Source organism: Carassius carassius, chromosome 25 (assembly GCF_963082965.1).
Source record: "Carassius carassius chromosome 25, fCarCar2.1, whole genome shotgun sequence".
Taxonomy (NCBI): Eukaryota; Metazoa; Chordata; class Actinopteri; order Cypriniformes; family Cyprinidae; genus Carassius; species Carassius carassius.
The window spans coordinates 7,945,922-7,968,792 of record NC_081779.1 but is presented as its reverse complement, the minus strand read 5'-3'; the positions used below and the strand labels follow the sequence as shown (position 1 = coordinate 7,968,792).

Below are 22,871 nucleotides of genomic sequence, written 5' to 3'. Positions count from 1 at the left end.
AAAATAATACATATTCACCAGTTTAATGTCTGTAAAGTCTGGCATATAAAAAATTAAGTCATAATTTTTTTATGTAATAAACAGTTTATTAAACCTTTAGTTAAAAAAATAATTGTAAAAAGTTTCCATATGTGTTTTATGATTTGTATCTTATATGATTTTTTTGGCTTTTATGGCTCATGTAGTCTGAGAAAGGAGAATATGGAGCTCTCACTTAAGGGGGGAAAACACCTCAAATTTATTCAAAGTCCCTATCAAAATATGCTAGCCTTTTTTGGTGCTGATAATTTTTTTTTTAATAACAGTCTAAAATACTACCACTTAATGGCACAAAATTCATGTAAACATCAGTTGTCACTTTTTTCCTAATAATAATAATAATAATATATTTTAATGTTTAGTTTTATGATCAAAGCTCTGTCATTTTTATTGTGATGACAAAACGTATAATGATGACGACTGGGAGATCGATGTACAATTAAACATTCCTAAAAAGCCTGTTGTATCATATTTGATTCTTAATTTGGACATGGATAATTACGTTGCTTCAGTCCAGTAAATGTTAAAGTGCCCCTATTATGGGTTATGAAAGGTTTATATGTTTGTTTTGGGAGTCCCCAATAACAGAATGACATGCATGCAAGCTCAAAACACTTTCATTGTCTTATAATACGCATTTATTTTTACTTTACTTGCTCAAGGACTCCCAAACGATTCGCTCAACGATGCATTTTTTCAAAACCCTGCTGTGTGTGACGCTAATCTGAAGTGATTGGTCCTATTGGTCTTATTTTCATTTCATCATGACTAACGCCTGATAAAAACAGAGTTTGTGAGCGCAGTGCTGCTTTGTGTACAGCGTTACCAGGGAAACCGCTGGTTTTACCTCTCCAACAGCGGCGCCTAGTGGCAAAGAATGAATTTGCATTTTCATTCAGACAAACGAGACAAACGCGAAAAGACCAACAAGCAATGTTAATGTTTCTTGTTGACGTAAACGGCTTGAGTTAAAAACTGCTCGCTTCAAATGATTCAGAGTCGACTCTTTCTTTTGAGAGACAATAAATCATACACGTTGCACTTTCAATTTTTAAAACTTGGCAGGATGTTTTCATTCACTTAGAACTGTCATATACACACTGCATGAAAGGTAATATTCAAAAATCCATAATAGGGGCACTTTACTATTGAAATATTACCCGCATTATAAAAGTTATTCTTAGGTTTTCCTTATAAAAATCATTGAAATTTTCACAGCAAAAAGAAAAGTGCACCACAAACCTTTTTTAGGCTTTACTTACTAGGTATGAATTATCAGTCAGAGAGCAGAAGGCATGTGGTAGATTGTGTACAACAAAGACCTGATCATACTCATAATGCAGAGGCCTTAGAAATTAATCATATATGATAAGGTAGGCTTCATATGGTTAGTTGTTGTGTAGTTCTTTGACTACTGACATGATATAATTAAATTATATCCTCTGGAATCAATAGATTTTCTTATTTATTTATTTATATATTTATTTTTTGAAACCACATTATTATTTGTAAGTGTGAACAATATGAAGTCTAAATAAATATTTTGTCATTTGTAGATAATTATCTAGTAGATAATAAAAAATGTTTTTACATATCTCTCTGTTTCGGCTGCTCCCGTTAGGAGTCGCCACAGAGCTATTGGTTCCCTTTCATAGGTCACTTCGATGCTGCGGTGACGTCACCACGTATGGGAACACCTTCGGTGTGACGAATGTCTGAAGCCCTATACCATCCCGCCAATCTTATTGGCCAAATAGCGCGTGGCACCGCCCAGCATGCGTAAGCATATATATACCTGGTGCCGCGCGCCATTTACCTCAGATTTCATTCCTTCAGTACGAAGCGAATCTTCTGTGCCCTATTATCTCGCGTTCTCAGCGATCTTCTACGAGCAGTATACTCCTCTCCGCGGACGCGATGAGTCAACGAAAGGTAGGAGCCGTATGATGGGTTATCACGAGGAGGCACTTATGAGAGGTTCGTTGCAGCCTCTCTACAGGTTCTCTCCTTGATAGCCTATGGCTACAGTAAAATATGCATACACTTCCCCTGTGCACTAACGCCAATAGGAAGTATCCGCGCTCTGGAGTGTATTTCTTAAGTCGCCTCGCGTCTAACCCCCACCGTTTCGCTTCTGCGGTCGCCGAGGCCCCGCACGAGGTGTTGGTTAGGGGCGATATGTGCGGCTTGACTATGAATACAGTGATGCACTGGAGTTCCATGTGCTCGCTCTCCCCCACTCGAGCGCGTTAATCAACAGTTTTGCTCTTCAAATGGTGGATTACAGCTCACACAGCCGCCGCATTTTCGCTAGCGGCTTGGCCCGATGTTATCTTGTTGGATTGAATCCTGCCGTGGATACGCTTCAGGATTATATACAACGAAACGCAGCGAGTTTGACGCACACGCTTTTCTTCATGTTAATATGCCAGGGACTATGCCCTTCACTGAGAGTGCTGTTAGACTGCTAATGCACATCTACCCTCTCACTGCAGTCCCCATACTCTAACTTTGACTGTCTCGCAGCAAGGGCACCTCGAGCGTCATTGAACTGAGCTATCATTCACGCGCCCCCTCAGACACTCTGCACAATCCAGTCTTCAGAGTTTGAGGGACGGCGCGGAGGCTGGCAAAGATGGCCAGCGTATGACGGTTCACACAGCCGCCGCGTTCTCGCTAGCGGCGTGGCACGATGTTTATCTTGTTGGATTAAATCCTGCCGTGGATACGCTTCAGGATTATACACAACGAAACGCAGCGAATGTGACGCATGCGTTTTTCCTTCATGTTTGCTTAGGACTGTGCCCGCCTCCAGAGAGCGCTGTTGGACTGCTAATGCACATCTAAGCCTCTCACTGCAGTTTCCACACTCTAACATTTGACTGTCTCGCAGCAAAGGCTCCTCGAGCGTCATTTAACTGAGCTATCATTCGCGCGCCCCCTCAGACACTCTGCACAATCCAGCCTTCAGAGTTTGAGGGACGGCGCGGAGGCTGGCAAAGATGGCCAGCGTATGACGGTTCACACAGCCGCCGCGTTCTCGCTAGCGGCGTGGCCCGATGTTTATCTTGTTGGATTAAATCCTGCCGTGGATACGCTTCAGGATTATACACAACGAAACGCAGCGAGTTTGATGCATGCGTTTCCTTCATGTTCTCTAACATTGACTGTTTCGCAGCAAAGGCACCTCGAGCGTCATTGAACGGAGCTATCATTCGCGCGCCCCCTCAGACACTCTGCACAATCCAGCCTTCAGAGTTTGAGGGACGGCGCGGAGGCTGGCAAAGATGGCCAGTGTATGACGGCTCGCACAGCTGCCGCGTTCTCGCTAGCAGCGTGGCCCAATGTTTATCTTGTTGGATTAAATCCTGCCGTGGATACGCTTCAGGATTATACACAATGAAACGCAGCGAGTTTGATGCATGCGTTTTCCTTCATGTTCTCTAACATTGACTGTCTCGCAGCAAAGGCACCTCGAGCGTCATTGAACTGAGCTCTCATTCGCGCGCCCCCTCAGACACTCTGCACAATCCAGCCTTCAGAGTTTGAGGGACTGCGCGGAGGCTGGCAAAGATGGCCAGTGTATGACGGCTCACACAGCTGCCGCGTTCTCGCTAGCAGCGTGGCCCAATGTTTATCTTGTTGGATTAAATCCTGCCGTGGATACGCTTCAGGATTATACACAACGAAACGCAGCGAGTTTGACGCATGCGTTTTCCTTAATGCTTGCCAGGGACTGTGCCCTCCACCAGAGAGTGCTGTTGGATTGCTATGCACATCTAACCCTCTCACTGCAGTCCCCACATTCTACATTGTTTGCCTCGCAGCAAACGGTGCTTCGAGCAGCATTGGATTGAGCTGTAATGCCAAACGTTCCCTCAGACACTCTGCGCAATCCAGCTTTCAGAATTCGAGGGGCAATTCAAGGGTCCTGCACAGACGACCCATTTATGACGGCTCGCACAGCCGCCGTTTTTCGCTAGCGGCAAAGCCCGATGTTCAATCTGTTGGCCTAATTCCTGCCGTGGACACGTTTCAGGATTATACACAACGAGACGCAACGGCTCTTATACATACACTTCCCCTGTGCACGAACGCCATGAGCTTTTCGTGCCCGGATATTTTAACATGTATGACAGCGTTGCAGGAAGCGGAAATTTTGAGACCGCTAGTATGGTCTCGGCCGTGTGTGAACGCTTGCCCGACATTTCTCTATGGGTGTTACGCACGATTTGTCATGGATCAAAAATCAATAAGGCCCGCCTCCTTTCCGCAGAATTCTTTCCACGGTGGCGAAGCCGATGGAAATAGCGGTGCTGCGACAGGAGATGTCAACTCTGCTGAGCAAAGGGGCTATAGAGGAAGTACACCCCTCTCAGATGGAGGCGGGGTTTTTTACAGCCGTCATTTTGTGGTAAAAAAAAAAAAAAAAAAACACTGACGGATTACGACCCATTCTGGATTTACACCATCTGAATCTTGCACTCAGGAAGTTCCTCAGATTCGCTTTAGAGAGCAAAGCGTATCAGTATTTCTCAAAGTGCATGGATGGATCTCTGGCCCCGTTGCGGCCCCAGGGCGTTCGTGTTTGAACTATTTTAGGCGATTAGCTGGTGTTTAGCGCAATCGCAGACTCAAGCACACTCTCATGGGGATCTTGTGCTGAATCATTTAACAGCCTGGGCTTACGTATGGAATGTTTCACCCCGTTGTCTCCGCATCGGACGATTCCGGTGACACGGCGATGTGTGATGTCGCTAAAAATATGTATGTCAACCGAATTCTCCTGACTGAATTCTCCTGACCGGAGTCCGGCTGGGGATTTGCGCTTCCCGAGAGACTGTCACGACGGATGCGTCTTTGACCGACTGGGGAGCTGTTTGTCAAGGGAGTTGGCACATAAACAGGTTAAAATTACTGGCTGTTTTTCTGGCTCTCCAGTATTTCTCGAATCTGCTGATCGGCCGTCATGTGCTGCTCAGATCAGACAACACAGCGGTTGTGTCATACCTGAATCATCAGAGAGGATTATTCTCTCGCCCCCTGTGCAGGCTGGCGAAACATGTTCTTTGTTTTCAGAACTAAATTCTATCGATCCGAGCTGTTCATGTCCCCGGACGTTGGACTTTGGAGCGAATTTGCTATCCAGGCAGACTCTGGAGCAAGCGGAGTGGGGATTGCACCCCCAAATGGTGAGTCTCCTATGGCAGATTTTCGGGGAAGCGAAGTGGAATTGTTTGCGTCAAACACGACTACGCATTACCCGCTTTGGTTCTCCCTATGCCCTCCAGCACCCCTGGGCTTGGATGCATTAGCCCATAACTGGCCCAGGACCAGTTTGTATGCATTTTTTCCCCAATCTGTCTGATTTCGGCGGTATTATGCAGAATACGGGTGGACAGGGTGGAACAGCTGCTGCTGGTGGCTCCGCGGTGGCACACACACAGCCGTGGTTTGTGGATCTGATCAATCTGTTAGCGGGCTCTCCATGGGAGATTCCCCTCAGACAGGATTTATTATCACAAGCACAGGGACTGATTTGGTACCTCAGAAATCTGAGGTAAATGGCGCGCGGCACCAGGTATATATATGCTTACGCATGCTGGGCGGTGCCACGCGCTATTTGGCCAATAAGATTGGCGGGATGGTATAGGGCTTCAGACATTCGACACACAGAAGGTGTTCCCATACGTGGTGACGTCACCGCAGCATCTCGTTCCCTATTCAGGGAACCAAGGTTACATACGTAACCGAGTTGTTAATCACTGTATTAGTATTTTTTTTCCCAGAAGCCTTTGCACGGAGGGCCGTCACAGCCTCGTTGGCGCTCCATGTCACCTGTAGGTCGTGGTTATTCTTTGTTATGACAGCCAATCATGTTCCCGGCTGCAACCATGAAATTTATGTTTTAGCCAATCAGCGCTCGTATCGCAACCGCGAATTGGCCAATCAGCGCTCGTATCGCAACCGTGATTCCGCCCAGTAACAACAAGAAATTGACCAATCAGCGCTCGTTCCTCATCCGTGATTCTTCATAGTAACAACAAGTTATCAACAACAATTGATAACGTCAAGAACCCCCGGAGACTTGCGGATCACGGCTGAAGAAGAAGATAACGGTCATCGATTAATTTCTAACCAACATTTGCAATGTAAGTGAATCTTTTATCAATAAAAAAGTAACACTTACAATACTGGTGCACAAATATGCATTAATTTATACTTAACGAATGCACAGATAATCATGAGTTAATGTAAACGAGGACTAACTTAAACCATTAATTAATGATTACTAAATCAGCAACTAATAAACATTCTATATGTTTCATAGATTAATTAATAAATACAATTTTATTAGTTAAATTTACTTTAATGTATTAGTTCCTTAATAACATTATATTAACTAATGACGTAAATGTATATTTTAATTACTACAGTGGCCAAAGCTATTTACTTCAACTTCCAGTTGTCAGCTTTAATTAATCATTAGCTAATGATTTTCAAAGAAATCATGTTATGACTTTACATGTTGAGGTAAAGAGCTATTAACCAATTGTTAATATGTTATTGTGGCTATGGATTTTTTTTAAATTAGTCATGTACCTCAACAAGTAAAGTTAAAGTAATAACATAATGATATCTTTACAAATTATTATCTAATGATTCATTAATGATATAATTTTACACTGTTAGTTAATATAATATGTTATTAAGGAATGGATACTTTATGACACATTTAACTAATAACAACAATTTATTGATTTCTTTATCTATGAATCATGTGAATATTTGTTTTCATTGATGCTATCAAAAGTTCCTAAATTATCTTTCATTTTAGGATTCGGTTGGACCTGATAATATTGAGGGGTATGGAGCCGTGCAGGACTTGGCAGAGTTCTTCGAGAGAAGAGTGCATCAAGATCATCTCCCTATGGCAGGCATTGGGGGAGTATGACAGGAAAAAGACCATTTACCCACCATGTCACCAAACCAACCTAAAACAGGGACGATTCAGGGCCACTAAGAAGATTGTGGCCCCAGGTGTGGAGAGCACCAAAAGGTATGTTATATTTAGTAAACACAGGGTTTACAAATTTTTTTGTAATATATATATATATATATATATATATATATATATATATATATATATATATATATCTGAAACTGGCTGAAATATCACCTACAACTTTTTTTGTTTAGTAACCTGACATCTTCATGACTAGCTTATCTTGGTTATAACATAAATTATTAGTTGTGATTTACATTTAATTCTGACTATATATATTAGTTTGCTAAGTATGTTACATTGCTATGGACACAGTTCCAACCGTACATTGGAATAATAATTTAGCAGAAACAAAGCAATCATTTCTTAAATCGGTAAAAATCATTTTGTATCAATATGTTGTGTCAAATAATTTGTCTTTAACTGTACTTTAGTAAGTAGCCATGTAATAAGCGGGATAATATGCAGTCATTATTGTGTAAAAAATCTGACAGGCTGACTAACAACACCCTGTAATAATTCCACAACACGGTAATCCAGTAGAGACCTGATTTATTGATATGACATTTCAACATCAATCTAAAAACAAAACAAAGAAAGAAAACATAACTATGGGCAGATATAATCAATGAACATTTAGACAACACAAAGCAAAACAGACAGAATAGGAAAGGGAAAAGAAAAATAAGATCACACAATGAAAACAATCTTACATTAATAATATGTATTCTGTTGTAATTTGCAGGTGTTTCGTTGGGGCTCATAGTCCTGCACAGTGGCCTGACTGCAACCGAGTGGTGGAGGCGATTTTCACAAGGCTCTGTGCTCTCTACCCAAACGTGGTGTGCTGTGACGGAGTGAGGGTGTCCCGCTTCACTGTTGTAGCACGTGCTTACAAGCACATCCGAGAGTGCATCCTCACCAATGCTAAGGTGATGAGTGAGACCACCATCCAGCACCCAGAAGTGAACGCTGCAACAGTCACACAATGGTGAGTAAATAAGCATTGTCACCGCTAAGCCTAAACTTAAAGCATTATTATTGGTTGTTTTATGTTTCCCAGGTTCAGCAGGCGTGGCAAGTCACAGGAACAAGAGATTTTGAAGCAGGGTATCCAAGCCCCAGACGCACCCATGGCAGGAACCGATACGCTTCCTGCGGCTATGCAGAAAGGACCAACTCTGTATCCAGGCAATTTGGCTGAGCCTCACCTTTTTATCCTGCCACCAAACACTGCTGGGAAGGCAAAACTTAAGGGGAGGTCGCAACCTCAGGCCATCTCCCAAGCTCCAACATCACATCAAGGACTTCCTGTCATTGCACCAGCACTACCCATCTCTCTCCCTTTCATTTTACCATCTGTGCAGCTTCCTACAGTGATAGGCACTTGCGCGCCATCCTCTACAGTGCCAGGTATCTCACAGGTGATGTTCTTCAACCTCCCATTACCTTCCGCTTTGCCACCATCAGCTCAGACACAGACATCCGGTCAAGATGTTCCTTACTCCACTCAGCAATACAGAAAGAGAAAACTGGAGAGGGAGCGCACTGGAACTGTCACAAGAAAATATGTGAAGAAGACTGATGTCATTCTTTGCAGAAAGTGTAACAAAGAGAGAAAGCCACCATCACATCTTCAGTACTTTGGCAACTGGTTCTGCAAAGAGTCTGAGACTCAATCAAATGGTGAATGGAGGGCTGTGCTGCAGGAACGAGGTTATAGAAGAAGAAAAAAGGGAAATGGCAACCCTCCAGCTTCTTAAAACTGCTATTTCAGCACATTATATTTTTATTTGGTTAATGTTTGCTCTATAGTGCAATTTACAAGTCTCCAACAATGACAGCTGTCTCTAAAATGTGTAATTACTGTATGTTTCCTCTGCTGCATGCCTCTGTTGGAAAAATATTTGATACCATTATATATATATGGTATGTTTATGTTTTTATTATTATCATTATTTTGGTTTTGGTATATTTGATTTACTATTTTTTGGGGCGAATATGTCATAATTGCACTACTGTGGTCCATTTTTGTTTTGATTTACTTTTTTTGGCTAATATGTCAAAATTGCACTACTGTGGTAAATGTTTGTCTTGGTTTACTATTTATTATTTTCTTAGTCTGATGTCAAAATTGCACTGCAAATGTTTGTTTTGGTTTGATATTTAATATATTTTTTACACTGATATGTAAACATTTTACTACTGTGGTAAACATTTTTGGTTTACTGTTTATTATTTTTAATTGATGTGTCAAAATTGCACTACTGTTCTAAATGTTTTATTGGCTTTAAAATATATATGGAGATTAAAAGGATTGTTAATATTTGCCCTCACACTATTGTTATTGTGCCTTTTTGTATTCTCACAATATTTGTACATGCATATATATTTGCACTGCTGTTATATTTTTTTTATTGACTTTATATTTGCAAATAAAAAGGGTTGTTAATCTTAATCTTTGCACTAGCAATGTTTTTGTGCCTATTTCTCACTGTATTTGAAGCAAAAAAATTTAAGTATTCCAGTATTACATAACAATAAAACACACACACAAAACAGGGACTTTCAGAATAAGTCAGAAAATATAATAATATAAAGTTATACTGTAAAAAATAATATATTATACTGTAAAAAATGAGTTAGCGCTGCGTTATTCATGTATTTTGTTGTGAAAATGCACAAAAACCAAATCATGTATTTGTTACAATGAATATTCACGTTTTGTCTGTCAAATCATTTCGACTTTTTTTATCCAGTGACAGCTTGATGCTTTTGTCCATATAAGGTATAGTGCCACATAGTGGTACTTTTACGAGTCTGTTTTGGACTTCACGCGAGAGAGCGCCCTCCGGCGTCCGGTATGAATGAAACATACATAACGTGAGAGTGTTTACTTTGGACAGTTCCCAAATTAAAGTGGGGGGGACGAATTTACGTTCGATTAAATTACGGGGGAGAATGATGATTACGTACGCGTGCATCAGCAGCGTCAAAGCGGACACATTCCAGGAATTCCATCACTGTTCGGAGTGGGCCGCGAATTCGCGTCCCTGTGCGTCTTTTAGGATCTTTACCTCGACTAATGGGCGCCGGTGTTCTGACAAATAATGCTGCCTATCAGATTATGCTACCAACACTGTATTTATCATACTGTAAGGGTAGGTTTAGGGTTGGGGTAGGTGTACATGTTAATAAAGCCTCACACCTTATTAATATCATGCATGAAGCAAAATCTGATAGGTAACACTTTTCGCTATCGAATTATGCTACCATTGGTTTTAATGGGAGGTAGCATTTTTCGACAAGGCAGCACAAATCGACAGAACACCGGCCAGCAGTAGGCAGCGCGTCAGTCTCATAATCTGAAGGTCGTGAGTTCGAGCCTCACACGGGGCAGGGCAACATTTTAACTTCTCTAAGGGCCATGAGAACAATTATTAGGATTTTTCGTAAGATAAAGCTCAAAGTAAGGAAACACAAACTGAATCTTTTTTTATGAAAGAGCTCAGAATTTTTAAAATAATCTAATTATTTGATGAAGAGAAGTCACTTTTAACAAAATAGTTCCCATGGCCAAATTTGCCCCAGGTTAGGGGTAAATTAACCCGAGTCGGTGGGTAAGATGCACCATCTGGCTGAAAACTCAGCATCTGATTCAAACCTATCTATGATTCAAACCCATGTGAAATTTTAAAGATAACTTACCTCTCTTATACTAATTTAATAATTACATTTCCTTTTATGAGCAGTAATATTTATTTTCTCAAAGCTAACTTAACATAAAACCAACCAAATTAAGTAAAAAAAATATATTTTCAAATCTTTAATGGTTTACATTTCTGAAACAATATGTTGAACACCAAAGTTGTAACTTCCCCCAAAACAGACTAAATAGAGAGTTTATTGAGTTAAAAAAAAAAAAAAAAAATCCGGTGTATCAGATATATTATATAAAGATAGATTATAGTGTGATGAAAATCATCTTCTGGTTCTTACCAGAGAAGGATTTGGTGAACATGTACTCTGTCCCTATCAAATAAACTACAAATAATATGGAAATATCTAATAAACTAAACCTGTTGCATTATATCAATTTAAAATACCAGTTATTTTACTGATTTTACTGAACACCAGCGCCTTATGGTGGGGTAAGTTAAAATGCTGGCTCAATTTACCCCACATTATTTTGGATCACTTTGTCTCATAGTTTACCAATTTGGGCTAATATTTAGTTAAATCATTTCTGTGGTTTTATAAGTTGTTAAATCACCAAAGTGCATCCTAAATATTTTATGACCTGGATAAATTTGGTATAACAGCCATTATATCTGTTATTCTAAAATGTTACTTTGACAAGCCAAAAACAGTTTTTAAAGTAAATATGTGCCTTCCACTAGCTTCTAGGCTAAACTTTGTGTTAAAGTTTGGTTTTATGTGACTTATTCAAATTATTATGAGGTTCCAACTGCAATAAACGATAGACCTTAAGCATAAATAAAATTAATATTTTTGCCTGAAACTAATTATGAAGAGTAGAAGTGTTGAGTAATCTGGACAAAACAGTTCAGGTCCACTGCCACACAATGAATGATTTTATTGCAGCGCTGAAATTATATTTTGGTGAGAAGCACCAAAATCACACATTTAATTACATAAAACTCATTGAAGAATGATGAAAGGAGCTGGATGTTTATTACTGACTCCACCCTTCAGAACTTCCATAACCCCGCTTTAACAGTTCATCCTTCCACACAGCAAGGAGTTTTGCGTCGGTCTTCTCACAACATCTGATTTCGCTCTAACTGGACGCTACAAGAAGACATGTTTCATATTTTTGGAGACTTTTGTAAACAATTATAATCAATTAGCTCTATAAATTACAGCACATTGTCCTTTAATCCCAGATTAACAAACACTGTTTCAAGTTCTAGGCTCTTTATTTCCACAAATAAGTGTTTATACAGTGTAAAATGTTCTTATCAAGAAAAATGGCATAAACATCATAATGGGATTTAACATAAGTACATCAACCAATACCCTTTACTCAGTTACTGTATATGAGTGATGCATCTGCTCAAACAGTTTTCACTCTTTTTTTAATGTGTCAAGTCAGGAGGAGTGTGATGTTGAACCGATCATCACGGTGGGATAGAATTGCAAAAAGGGTTCAAAGAACCACATGACTTTTATTTAATGTCCCTGATATATGTAAGAGAAGCAAATGGAGGATGCCAGCAGTTTACCAATCAGCGAGTGAGAGACCGTGACAGTTTTGCTTAAATAACTAGAAGTGACTAGATGAGCGAGAGACGCAGATATGAAGCGTTCAAGCATGTGCCTGCTGTTTCTGTTTGAAGTCTGCGATTCTGCTCTCCATTAAAGGGCGGAAGTGACGAATCAATCCCTGAGAACAAAGAAATATACATATTATACATTCTCAGTTAAAACGACGGCTTAGATTATTCGTGGATATATATTTGTAAATATTTTTTCTATTTGAATCAAATTATCTACGGATTCTCAAAAAAAAAAATTTAATAATAATATTTATAAAATAAAAATATTCTGCCTTTACCTGAACTGGCCATGCAGCTCCGTCTCCCAAAGCGCAGATGGTGTGGCCCTCAATCTGCTTGCTGATCTCCCAGATCATGTCAATCTCTGCTGACTGTGCATCGCCTTTCACAAAGCGCCACATCATCTTATTCATCCAGTCCACTCCTGAGAGGCCCAGAAGAGACAGACAGGTAAATATTCATTGTAATGTAACAAACTATACATGTAAATACTGTTAAATTTGCAGTTTCTTACCCTCTCTGCAAGGAGTGCATTGCCCACAGCTCTCGTGCTTGTAGAATTCAATCAAGCGGGCAATAGCTCGAATAACATCAGTCTATGAAGGGGAAAACTTGTGTGATCAAATGGTCAAACACTCAAATTATCAGACAGATCTTCTAAAAAAATATAAATGCTAATCGGATTTATTACACATTAAATTTCAAGGCTACAATGTGGGCATTACATGAAGTAGAACGTAGGTATATTTTCACAGAGGTGGCATGAATGCATTTACCCCGCAATTAGAATCGCATTATGTAATAATGGTATGAGATTAATGGGTTTTAAAATAATTCGTCTTTGTCATTCATCTTTCTGAATCATGTTTGTCACCAACTGCATGCAACATAAGATGAAATACAAGTCTGGGCCTGGGTTAATCATTTTAACTCATTTTTTCCCATGATTAATCACACCAAATGAACCCGTTAAATGGACAGCCCTAGTCATTTTACAAATCAACTTACTGATTTATCCATGACAATAAGTGCAGCTGTGCCAAGACCGGTCTGGGCCTGAATGAGGGCATCAAAATCCATGAGAACGGTGTCGCACACATGGCGTGGGATTAGTGGTGTGGAAGAGCCACCAGGAATAACACACAGAAGATTATCCCAACCACCCCGGACACCTCCTACAGAGATCATATCAATGAAGGCTCAATAATCGTTAAGATCACACATGATTAGACCATGAACAAACCTTTCCATGTACAGATGGAATGAGGTCTACCTGCATGTCTTTCAATCAGCTCTTTCAAAGGTATGGACATCTCTTCTTCCACCGTGCAAGGGTTGTTGACATGGCCTGAAATGTTGAAGAGCTTCGTGCCAGAGTTCCTCTCTCGGCCGAAACTCAGAAACCACGTGCCACCGCGACGGCAGATGGTCGGTGCCACAGCTACTGTCTCAACATTAGCAACGGTTGTTGGACAGCCAAACACGCCTGCAAAAAAAAAACATGTCAAATTTGTAACTGGTCATTCTAAGTAAAATGTAACATTTATTTAATAGATTTATAACATGTCACTTATACAATAAAAAAAAATTACATACATATATATGCCTATGTATATATGTATGTATGTATGTATATATATATATATATATATATATATATATATATATATATATATATATACCGAGGTGGTATTAAAAAAAGTACCAGGTACTGTACCCAGTGAAAACCCCCCCAAAAGGGAACCATAGCGTGCCGTACCAAGCAGTGGAAAAACCCATTATAGAAAATAAAATGTAACATAATATAAATAATATCCCCAAAAATTAAATAAAAAAGAGAATTTGTTTGATTCTGACTTACCCACGTCAGCAGGGAAAGGGGGCTTCAGACGAGGTTTTCCCTGTTTTCCCTCGATGGACTCAATGAGGGCCGTCTCCTCTCCGCAGATGTACGCTCCCGCACCGCGCATCACAAACACATCAAAGTCATATCCTGAGCCGCATGCGTTCCTGCCAATCAGCCCTGCTGCATAGGCCTCATTAATGGCCACCTGAGAGTAAGCACACATAAACACACGAGGTCAATACATTACTTCCCTTTACGGTGTAGTACATTCTATCACATTTTCTCCAAAATTATCTCCTCTGAATAACAAGAAGATTATGGTTTTTATGTTTTTGAAAGAAGTCTCTTTTACCCACCAGGGCTGGATTTATTTAACCCCAAATACAGTAAAACTGCAAAATATTATTTCAATTAAAAATAGTAAATAATGATTTCTACTTTATTTTATTTTGTATTTTAAAAGGTGTACTAAGCGATTTTTGCCAAACAATGTTGATATTTGAAAGCACCAAAACAAACAAGGTTATACCCCAACAGGACCTCCTCTATTTTGATAAGTCCGCCCCACATGTATGTACACAACCCTGGCAGCGATGATGGCGGAATCTGCTATGCCTCCCGGCCACGGCATATTCAATCAAAAGCCAACACATAATCAACGTAACTCGCTTATCAAGAAGAAATAAAGCAACCTCGGCATCAGATTCCAGGCCTTCCTGCTCCTCTAGTTCTCTCCACCGTTGGAAAGCTACTTCAATATTTACACAGTCCTACCTCTTACCTGATCATAACCATTCTTTTTAATGTTTTGTTCCTTCAAAGTTTTCCTCAATTTTTTTAAGCCATCTCTCACTATCTATAGTCCATCCTTTGATATCCGTCCTGTGTACTCACTGAGCGCTCTTCTCCCTATTAGGCTTGCCGTGATAGATGGTGTTGACGGTGTAACCGGTTTTAAGCTGCGACACCGGTTACATCACTTTCCCACCGTGACAACGTTTTTTAAGTTCCGTATTTTTCGGACTATAAGTCGCACCAAAGTATAAGTCACATCAGTCCAAAAATACGTCATGACGAGGAAAAACAACATATATAAGACGCACTGGACTATAATGCCGTGTTTCCACCGAAATTACCCGGAACCTTTGTACCAGGAACTTTTTTCCCCAGGAACTTCCCCCCCCCCCCCCCCCCCCCCAGACCTGTTGCTTTCCTAGGTAGTTCAGACTTTGTGCATTCGACTCGGGAGTGTGATGTCCGCGACAACGCAAATGCGGTAATTCTGCAAACAGCAGCGTACTTGATAACATCAGTCAGCTCGCCCTCACTGTATATTTACAATAAAACGAAATAGGATATCAAATACCACTGCCTCCTTTCGTTTACATTTTTAACATAATACCAGCTGCATAAATGTACTTCGTTCAGGGAAATGTGTATATATACAACCATTACAATGAATTGAAATATTATATAAATTTGCCTTTTTTATTTTCATTTTAACATATAAATAAATTGAATACAGACCAAAGATAACCTGTTAGATTTACCCAAAACGAATTATATTTTATGTTTAACCCAGTGGCGGATCTAGAAAATTTTGCATGGGGGGGCAAAGGGGTGGCAAGAGGTCTTGGCAGGGTGGCAGGGGTACATGGAATCCCTATATATGAATTGCTTTAAAAAAACACACAAAAACACTTTTAAACTACAGTAGTTATTGTTTAATCATGCCCTTACACACTACAACGTTTTTTAATTCACAACACACACACCAGTTATGTTTAGACTACTTAATTCTATTGTATTTGTTATTTCCCCAGTTGTAACCTGGTTTCATTGCTGTGATATCTGAGAGGAATTGGATTTAATAGGACTGCTTAGGCTTACCTAATCAAATGATAGATCTCCTAACTGGCACTGTATTGTGTGTTGTAACGTAACAGCCCAAACTAAAATTGGGTATTTTTATTTAAAGTAATTAATAAATTATTAAAGCGATTTAAGGGAATAAAGAAAAAGAAAGGCTTGTTGTATTAGTGAAATAATTGTAACTATTTGCAACTAATATTTTATTTTTAATTTACATAAATGAATCAAGGAAATTATAGCATATTTTCAATTCAAAAAGGCAAAATTTAATAAATAAATAAAAAAAGTTGAACTTTTCTATTGTAAAACAGTCAAATATTAAATTATCTACTTACATTTTACCAGGCATTTGTTAACTTATTTAATAATTTTGACATTGATGAGCTAGACTGCTGAACTTTTAGTCTTCCTAACAACAAACAGAGCGTTGCGTAATGTAGTGCATCAGAGTAGCATCAATAATAATATCAAGTGAATCTCTTATCTGCATCTTAAGTTTATTGCCAATAATAATGACAGGTTTGCGAACGTGAACTCGGTGAGCTCGCGCAAAACACATCTTCAGCACAGCGACTCATTTAAACGCCTCTGATTGGCCGATGTGATCAACAGACATGTCTGTGATTGGCTACAATGCTCAACGTTGCAAAAGCACGTCAAAAGTACCTTTAATGCAAAGGGGAAAATATAAATAAAAATGTAATATGTACTGTTCATGATTAGTTAATCGCGGCCGCTGTAATCTTATTCACATTTGTTTTTCTGATGAATTGTTTTGCTCTGTGAGAAAGACAATTTAACAAAATATTCGGGGCTTTACTAAAAACTTTCGGGGCTTAAGCCCCATTAGCCCAGCCCTAGCGCTGCCCCTCAATATTTTATATTTTTTATTAAGCTGTTCTTGTCTTTACTAAAATCAAAATCAGGCTAATCAAAGAGAAGAGTGCTCTTACAAATCACGAGGGAGCGATTTGACCGCTGATTTTGCCTAACGTAATAGACTCGCTGTTTTTGCTGATGCTGAATCGTCTTTAGCATACAATACATTCATTACAAATGTAACTTTAAGTTAAACGTGTGTTTAAACTACACCTGGGGAAACTCACTTCACCTTCAGAGGATCTGTCCGGGGCAGCTCAGTCTCTGGTTGCAGGGCCACCGCACCGAAGCAGACTCGCTGTGTGTATGAGCCAGACTGAGCGAACGCCGCTCTGCACGTTTGAATCAGGGACGTAACTAAGTATTTGAGGGGCAGGGGGGAAGGGCGAATAATACATTTAAAATTAAAAATTAAATTGTTCACTTTTGGTAAATGTATTGGACATAGTGGTGGGTTGTTTTTGTAAGTACAGTTTTTGGATCATTAAAGTTAGGGGGGCAGCTGGGGGGGCAAGGCTCTAGAGTGGGGGGGCACCTGCCCCCCCTTGCCCCCCTGTAGATCCGCCCATGGTTTAACCACTAAAAAGACATCAGAGCCAGCAGCACATATCAGAAGGTCTAGCCGAGGTAAGGCTGCTCTTGGCGGATACATGAGGACTGAGCTCTCGCTGATCACGTGGAGTTCACCATCTCCGAGATCAGCGAAACACATTCTTAAATAGACGCTGTCTTTTTAAATAAACCACATTTAAGTTTTAAACAACTACATTCTCAACTGAAATACTTTTAAAATTACATTTCATGACACAACAACAGTAATATTTTGAAAATGATCCGAATAAATGGTGGTTGAACCCAACCAATGCTGCGTGAACTCAACCAATCAGGATGTTTAGCGCCCAAGTCCCGCCTCCGAAGGTTCCGGAACTTTGAAAAAGTACCACCTCGCCAGCAGGGACTTTCTGAGGGGCATTTTTTTTACCCAGAACTTTATTTAGTTCCTTCGGTGGAAACACACCGAGTACCAGGCCAAAGTCCCTAGTTCCTGGGTAAAGTTCCTGCAGTGGAAACGTGGCATAAGTCACATTTATTTAGAACCAAGAACCAAGAGAAAACATTACTGTCTAAAGCTGCGAGGGGGCGCTCTATGCTGCTCAGTGTAGGCTACAGGAGCACTGAGCAGCATCTCTGGCAGCATAGAGCGCCCTCTCGCGGCTTTAGACAGTAATGTTTTCTCTTGGTTGATTTCAAATCAATTTTGATAAAGTCGCAGGACCAGCCAAACTATGACAAAAAAGTGCGACTTATAGTCCGGAAAATACGGTATAAATTTTTTCTTAAAATATTTATTTGAATTAAGTAAAAATAATAATTATAATAATTTAGTTTAAAAGAAAGCATGCACTATAATTAAAAACTGAAAGCAGCCATAATGCTGTGTGCCAAGAGACAGTCACATCACAGATCAGCATAACCGCGTCATCTCTTCTCCCTGATGCGTCTCATTAAAAAAGGAATCATTGGCCATATCGGATGAGGACGGACAACTGACAGCCAACCTGAAAGCCGGCATCATATCTATTTTAGACGAGAAATATGAAGCTCTGCCAGAAGCAAGCCGGCAGCTTATGCGCTTGACAAATGTTCCCGGACCCGCGCTACCGGGATGACTACGACCCGAAGGATGAAGAGACCAAGAAGATGACAGAGGAAGAAACGGTCATCCTCGGTATGAAAGCGCAGTCAATGCACTCCCGTGACAGATGAGAGAGAACAAAATGAGGAGGAAGCCAACGTCGAGCCGCAGCCCAAAAGAAAAAAAATCTCTGCACCCACTCTTAATAAATGCCAATTTATAGGGGTTTTTTTGTCATGTAGGCTAAGGTCATTTTGGAAGTTTTTATTTTATATTCGTTTCTTATATATATGGTTTTATCTTATTTAAACTTTGTGTCATTTATTTAGGCCTGTTTTATTTTCTTATTCGTTTTAAAAACGTTCTAATATTGGCTGGGCAATAAACGTTCATGGTTCTTATTTGTGTGGTTCCACAGTTTTGCCGATTTCCAGTTTTTTCAGAATATGCATGGTGGTATTTTTATTCGTTATGTTAATAAAAGATCTGTATTTAATATCACTGAGTTTTTTTTTTGTCCATTCAAGCAATTGACGCCGAAATGCAAATTGCCGCTATTTCAAAAGTGAAAGTATAACGCGGATGCATTTATAAGCTATTTAAAAGAGAGGAATCAAGGAAGAGAGGAACCAAGGAAAAGAGGACCCCCTCCACGGTGATACCAGTATTACCGGTGTGGTCACTTGTCGATTACTAGACACTCCCCTTACTGCTGATTGGCTGCGAGTGTGTATTGGGACTAGGTGTTTTTCAAAAATCACTTAGTGCACCTTTAATATACTTGAAAATGTAATTTACTCCTGTGATGGCAAAGCTGAATCTTCAGAGGCCTTCGATGTCACATGATCCTTCAGAAATCATTCTAATATGCTGATTTGGTGCTCAAGAAACATTTCTTCTTATTATCAATCTTGAAAACAATATTATTTTTGTGGAAATCATGATAAATTTTTTACGGGATTCTTTGATGAATAAAGAGTTCAAAATTACAGCATTTAATTGATATATATTTTGAAACATTACATTTGTCATAATGTCTCTACTTTCACTTTTGTCCTGTTTAATGCATCCTTGCAAATAAATAAATTAAAATACATTATTTCTTTCAAAAAATGTAAATGGTAGTGTAATGTAATATAGCTATAATATTAGTATTTATTAATGAATTTATCATTAATATTTTAATTGATTTATTAATCATTATTCTATTCATTATTTAGGTCTTTTTCAGACTTCACATCAGAAGCATGTCTCGGTCTCTTAAAATGAATTATGTTACAGGTATACGAGGGATCACATCCTTTATTTTTCACCTGCAGATTGGACGACTCATTGTAGAACTCTCCTCGGATGTAGATGTAGGCTGCACGTGCTCCCATGGCCCTGCCAGCCACCAGACAGCCCTCAATCAGCTTGTGGGGATCATTACGCATGATCTCTCTGTCCTTGCAGGTACCGGGTTCTCCTTCGTCAGCATTCACTACCAGATATTTAGGCCTGAGAGGGTAAAAAAAAGAAAGAAACTTGTATGCTTTTGTGTGACCTGATTTGATCCTAATGAAAAGAGCTAAATGTAGTTCCACTGGCTAAGAATTTACATCAGCGTTTGCAGAGTCATGTGACTTTGTCATGTAACCCACTAATTGTTGATATGTAAACTACCTGCCATCACTGGGCTTGTTCATGAAGCTCCACTTCATCCCTGTGGGGAATCCAGCTCCTCCTCGGCCACGCAGCCCTGAGACCTTAACTTCATTCAGGATCCAGTCCACTCCTTTATCCAAAATCTCCTTGGTCTTGTACCAGTCACCTCTCCTCAGGGCACCCTTCAGCCTGAGATATATGAACAATTCATCACATTTAAAACAAGCACTATGGTGACAATCATATCTATGTATACAAACACAAAGGAAGTTAATATGCAGAATTTAATATGGAGTTTTTTCTGTGTTTGTGTTTGTGTGTGTGTGTGTGTGTGTGTGTGTGTGTGTGTGTGTGTGTGTGTGTGTGTGTTTGTGTGTGTGTGTGTGTGTGTGTGTGTGTGTGTAGCCCGCAATTTGAGATTTTAAACTTGCAATTCTGAGAAAAAAAGAAAAAGTCTGAATTGTGAGACGTGACCTTGCAATTTAAATCTTTAGATATAATTCTTAATACAATTTAATATTTTTTTACCTCCAGTCATGACGTCCATATAGGTTAGTGAATATTCTGTCCTGGTCAGCTAGAGGTCCAAATTTGGTCTTCTTTGGTTTTTCCTAAGGGAAACATACTGATTATAGCCCGTTTCATTGATCATTACTTATGCAGAGAGTGGATTTGAGTAACTAGTCACCTGTTGAGCTGTGCTGCTGTTGTATCGCACCGGTGTCATGGGGTTTGGGGGAGAGGCAGTGCTGATGGCTACAGAAGAGCGTGATGCACCAGCTGCAACCACAGCAACCGGGGCACGTGAAGCCCCATTGGTGAGAACCCGGCTCAGAACGGGACAACCGAGACAGGACAACATCTTACCTGAAAGAGATGGATCGTACAAAGAGCATTAAAGTCTCCCTCATCACTAAAGCTGTATCACATGTGCACTGTTTAATAACAACTCCAGTCCTTATGACCCATTATTATTAACTAAAACTAAAACTATTCAAAATAGTTTTTGATAATTAAAATAAAGCTAAAATTAAATTAAATATAAATATTAGATAGAAATTTCTGGGGGAAAAAATCTATGACAACTAAAATGTTGCCTTTGCAACTAACTGAAATATGTTTAATATAAAGTGTCAAAATGAAATTTAATAGAAATACAAAAAAATACATAAAATTACTAATGATTGAAAAAAATAAAAACAACATAAAAAGGATTTATATTGTTATCGTTGCCATAAATGTTCACAAAATCAAATGTTTGCATGTTTGTTGGGAACACGTCGAAAGGAGGGAAGAACTAAACATCCCAAAATAATAATAGCACATAAAATTAATTCACAACACAAACTTTTGAGGTTCAACAGTGTACCATAATCCATACATTAACTAAAAAGCCCTCAAAATGCATCAAAACTTCAGACAAGAGAACAGTTAACGCAAGACAAGAGATGGAAAGTGTAAATAGTTCAGCTGCGGCAATAAAAACACATCCATATAGATCAAAGAGAGCCTCTATATTAAACATCATTACATAAACACACAAGCTAAACTCTTTCAGACATTGTACAGTACGTTAACCGGTTGAAAACGGATTCGTTCCACAATGACCTCCACGATCATCATGTAATTTGCGATATGCACGACGTGTTCGAATTTATTTTACAGAAGGTATATGAGGTTGTCAAAAACTGAGAAACTCAACAACAAAAAAAACACACACCTCGATTTAAAATGAGAAAAATCAAGCAATAAAGCATAACCGCTGTTTACCTTCGTGATCTCCCTGGATCAGCGTTATAAAATGTAAGCGGAAGGAATATAGCGCCAGACCCGGATGTAATAACGGTTTTGACCTGTTGTGTGTGGAGGCGCTGTTGCATGTAAAATAAAAAAGTTTAATGTAAAATAAATCCTTAAAGCCTTTAAATACCCCTTAATAAATTAATAAAATAAACACTGATATATGTGTCAACCTGAAGACACTTCATTTGCTATTCCGTTATCTATCCAATGCAATTTTAAGTTTGGTTTAATTGTTCAAATAATATTTCTACTTAGTCAAATACTTCATAGTCTCATTATTTCTCCCATAGTATAAATAGTACAAACCACTTAATTTGGTTTGAAGTGCAGTTTTATTTAGTGTTTAGTATGAAAAAATTTTAACAAAGAAATTGTAATTCCCTGTAAATAATAATGACACATTAAGCTGGTAAACGCAATATATTCTACCAAACAGTATGTAGACTTATGTACAGCGACTGTATTTAAAAGTTAATAATATACATTATTAATATAGTGGCATATGAAAGACATCAAATTAACATTCATATTCAAAATCTTGTTTTGCCATAATACTCCTCATTCATCTCTATAATTTGACCCATTATGTGGGGTAATATATGTATCTTTTTTTTCTTTCCAACCACAGAGAAGAGTAGAAATGTTACTAACAAAATATAATGTAACATTAATATATCATCTGCTCCAAAGTATTTTTTAAAGCACATTTGAAAACAAATCATAACCGATAATGACAGACAAGAAAGGGCTCAGGCCAAAAGGAAATGAGTTTAATCAGTGATTATGTGACTCATATTGTTTAATACTTTAATTTGAAGTTAAGAGGACAATGGGTCCTCCATGTCT

At 39.1% G+C, this 22,871-nt stretch overlaps 1 protein-coding gene across 1 annotated transcript; it reads right to left on the bottom strand.

Moving 5' to 3' along the window:
• Positions 1-11,966: 11,966 nt before the first annotated feature.
• Positions 11,967-22,098, bottom strand: ndufv1 (NADH:ubiquinone oxidoreductase core subunit V1). The gene is made up of 11 exons (XM_059509255.1): positions 21,993-22,098; positions 20,911-21,089; positions 20,751-20,833; positions 20,241-20,411; positions 19,892-20,075; positions 14,207-14,396; positions 13,619-13,831; positions 13,354-13,520; positions 12,860-12,941; positions 12,624-12,769; positions 11,967-12,452 (listed from the first exon to the last, which is right to left on the bottom strand). Exons 2-11 carry the CDS (start codon positions 21,082-21,084, stop codon positions 12,375-12,377), a joined length of 1,488 nt encoding a protein of 495 aa, XP_059365238.1. The 5' UTR covers positions 21,085-21,089; positions 21,993-22,098; the 3' UTR covers positions 11,967-12,374.
• Between the last annotated feature and the right edge of the window lie 773 nt (positions 22,099-22,871).

Excerpts from the sequence above, each read along its gene's own strand:
- ndufv1 (XM_059509255.1), bottom strand. The coding sequence starts at position 21,084 with ATGTTGTCCTGTCTCGGTTGTCCCGTTCTGAGCCGGGTTCTCACCAAT. Across the intron at positions 20,076-20,240 it reads AACAAGCCCAGTGATGGCAG|GCCTAAATATCTGGTAGTGA; the intron begins GTAGTTTACATA and ends TTACCCTCTCAG. Across the intron at positions 14,397-19,891 it reads ATGAGTCGTCCAATCTGCAG|GTGGCCATTAATGAGGCCTA; the intron begins GTGAAAAATAAA and ends GCTTACTCTCAG.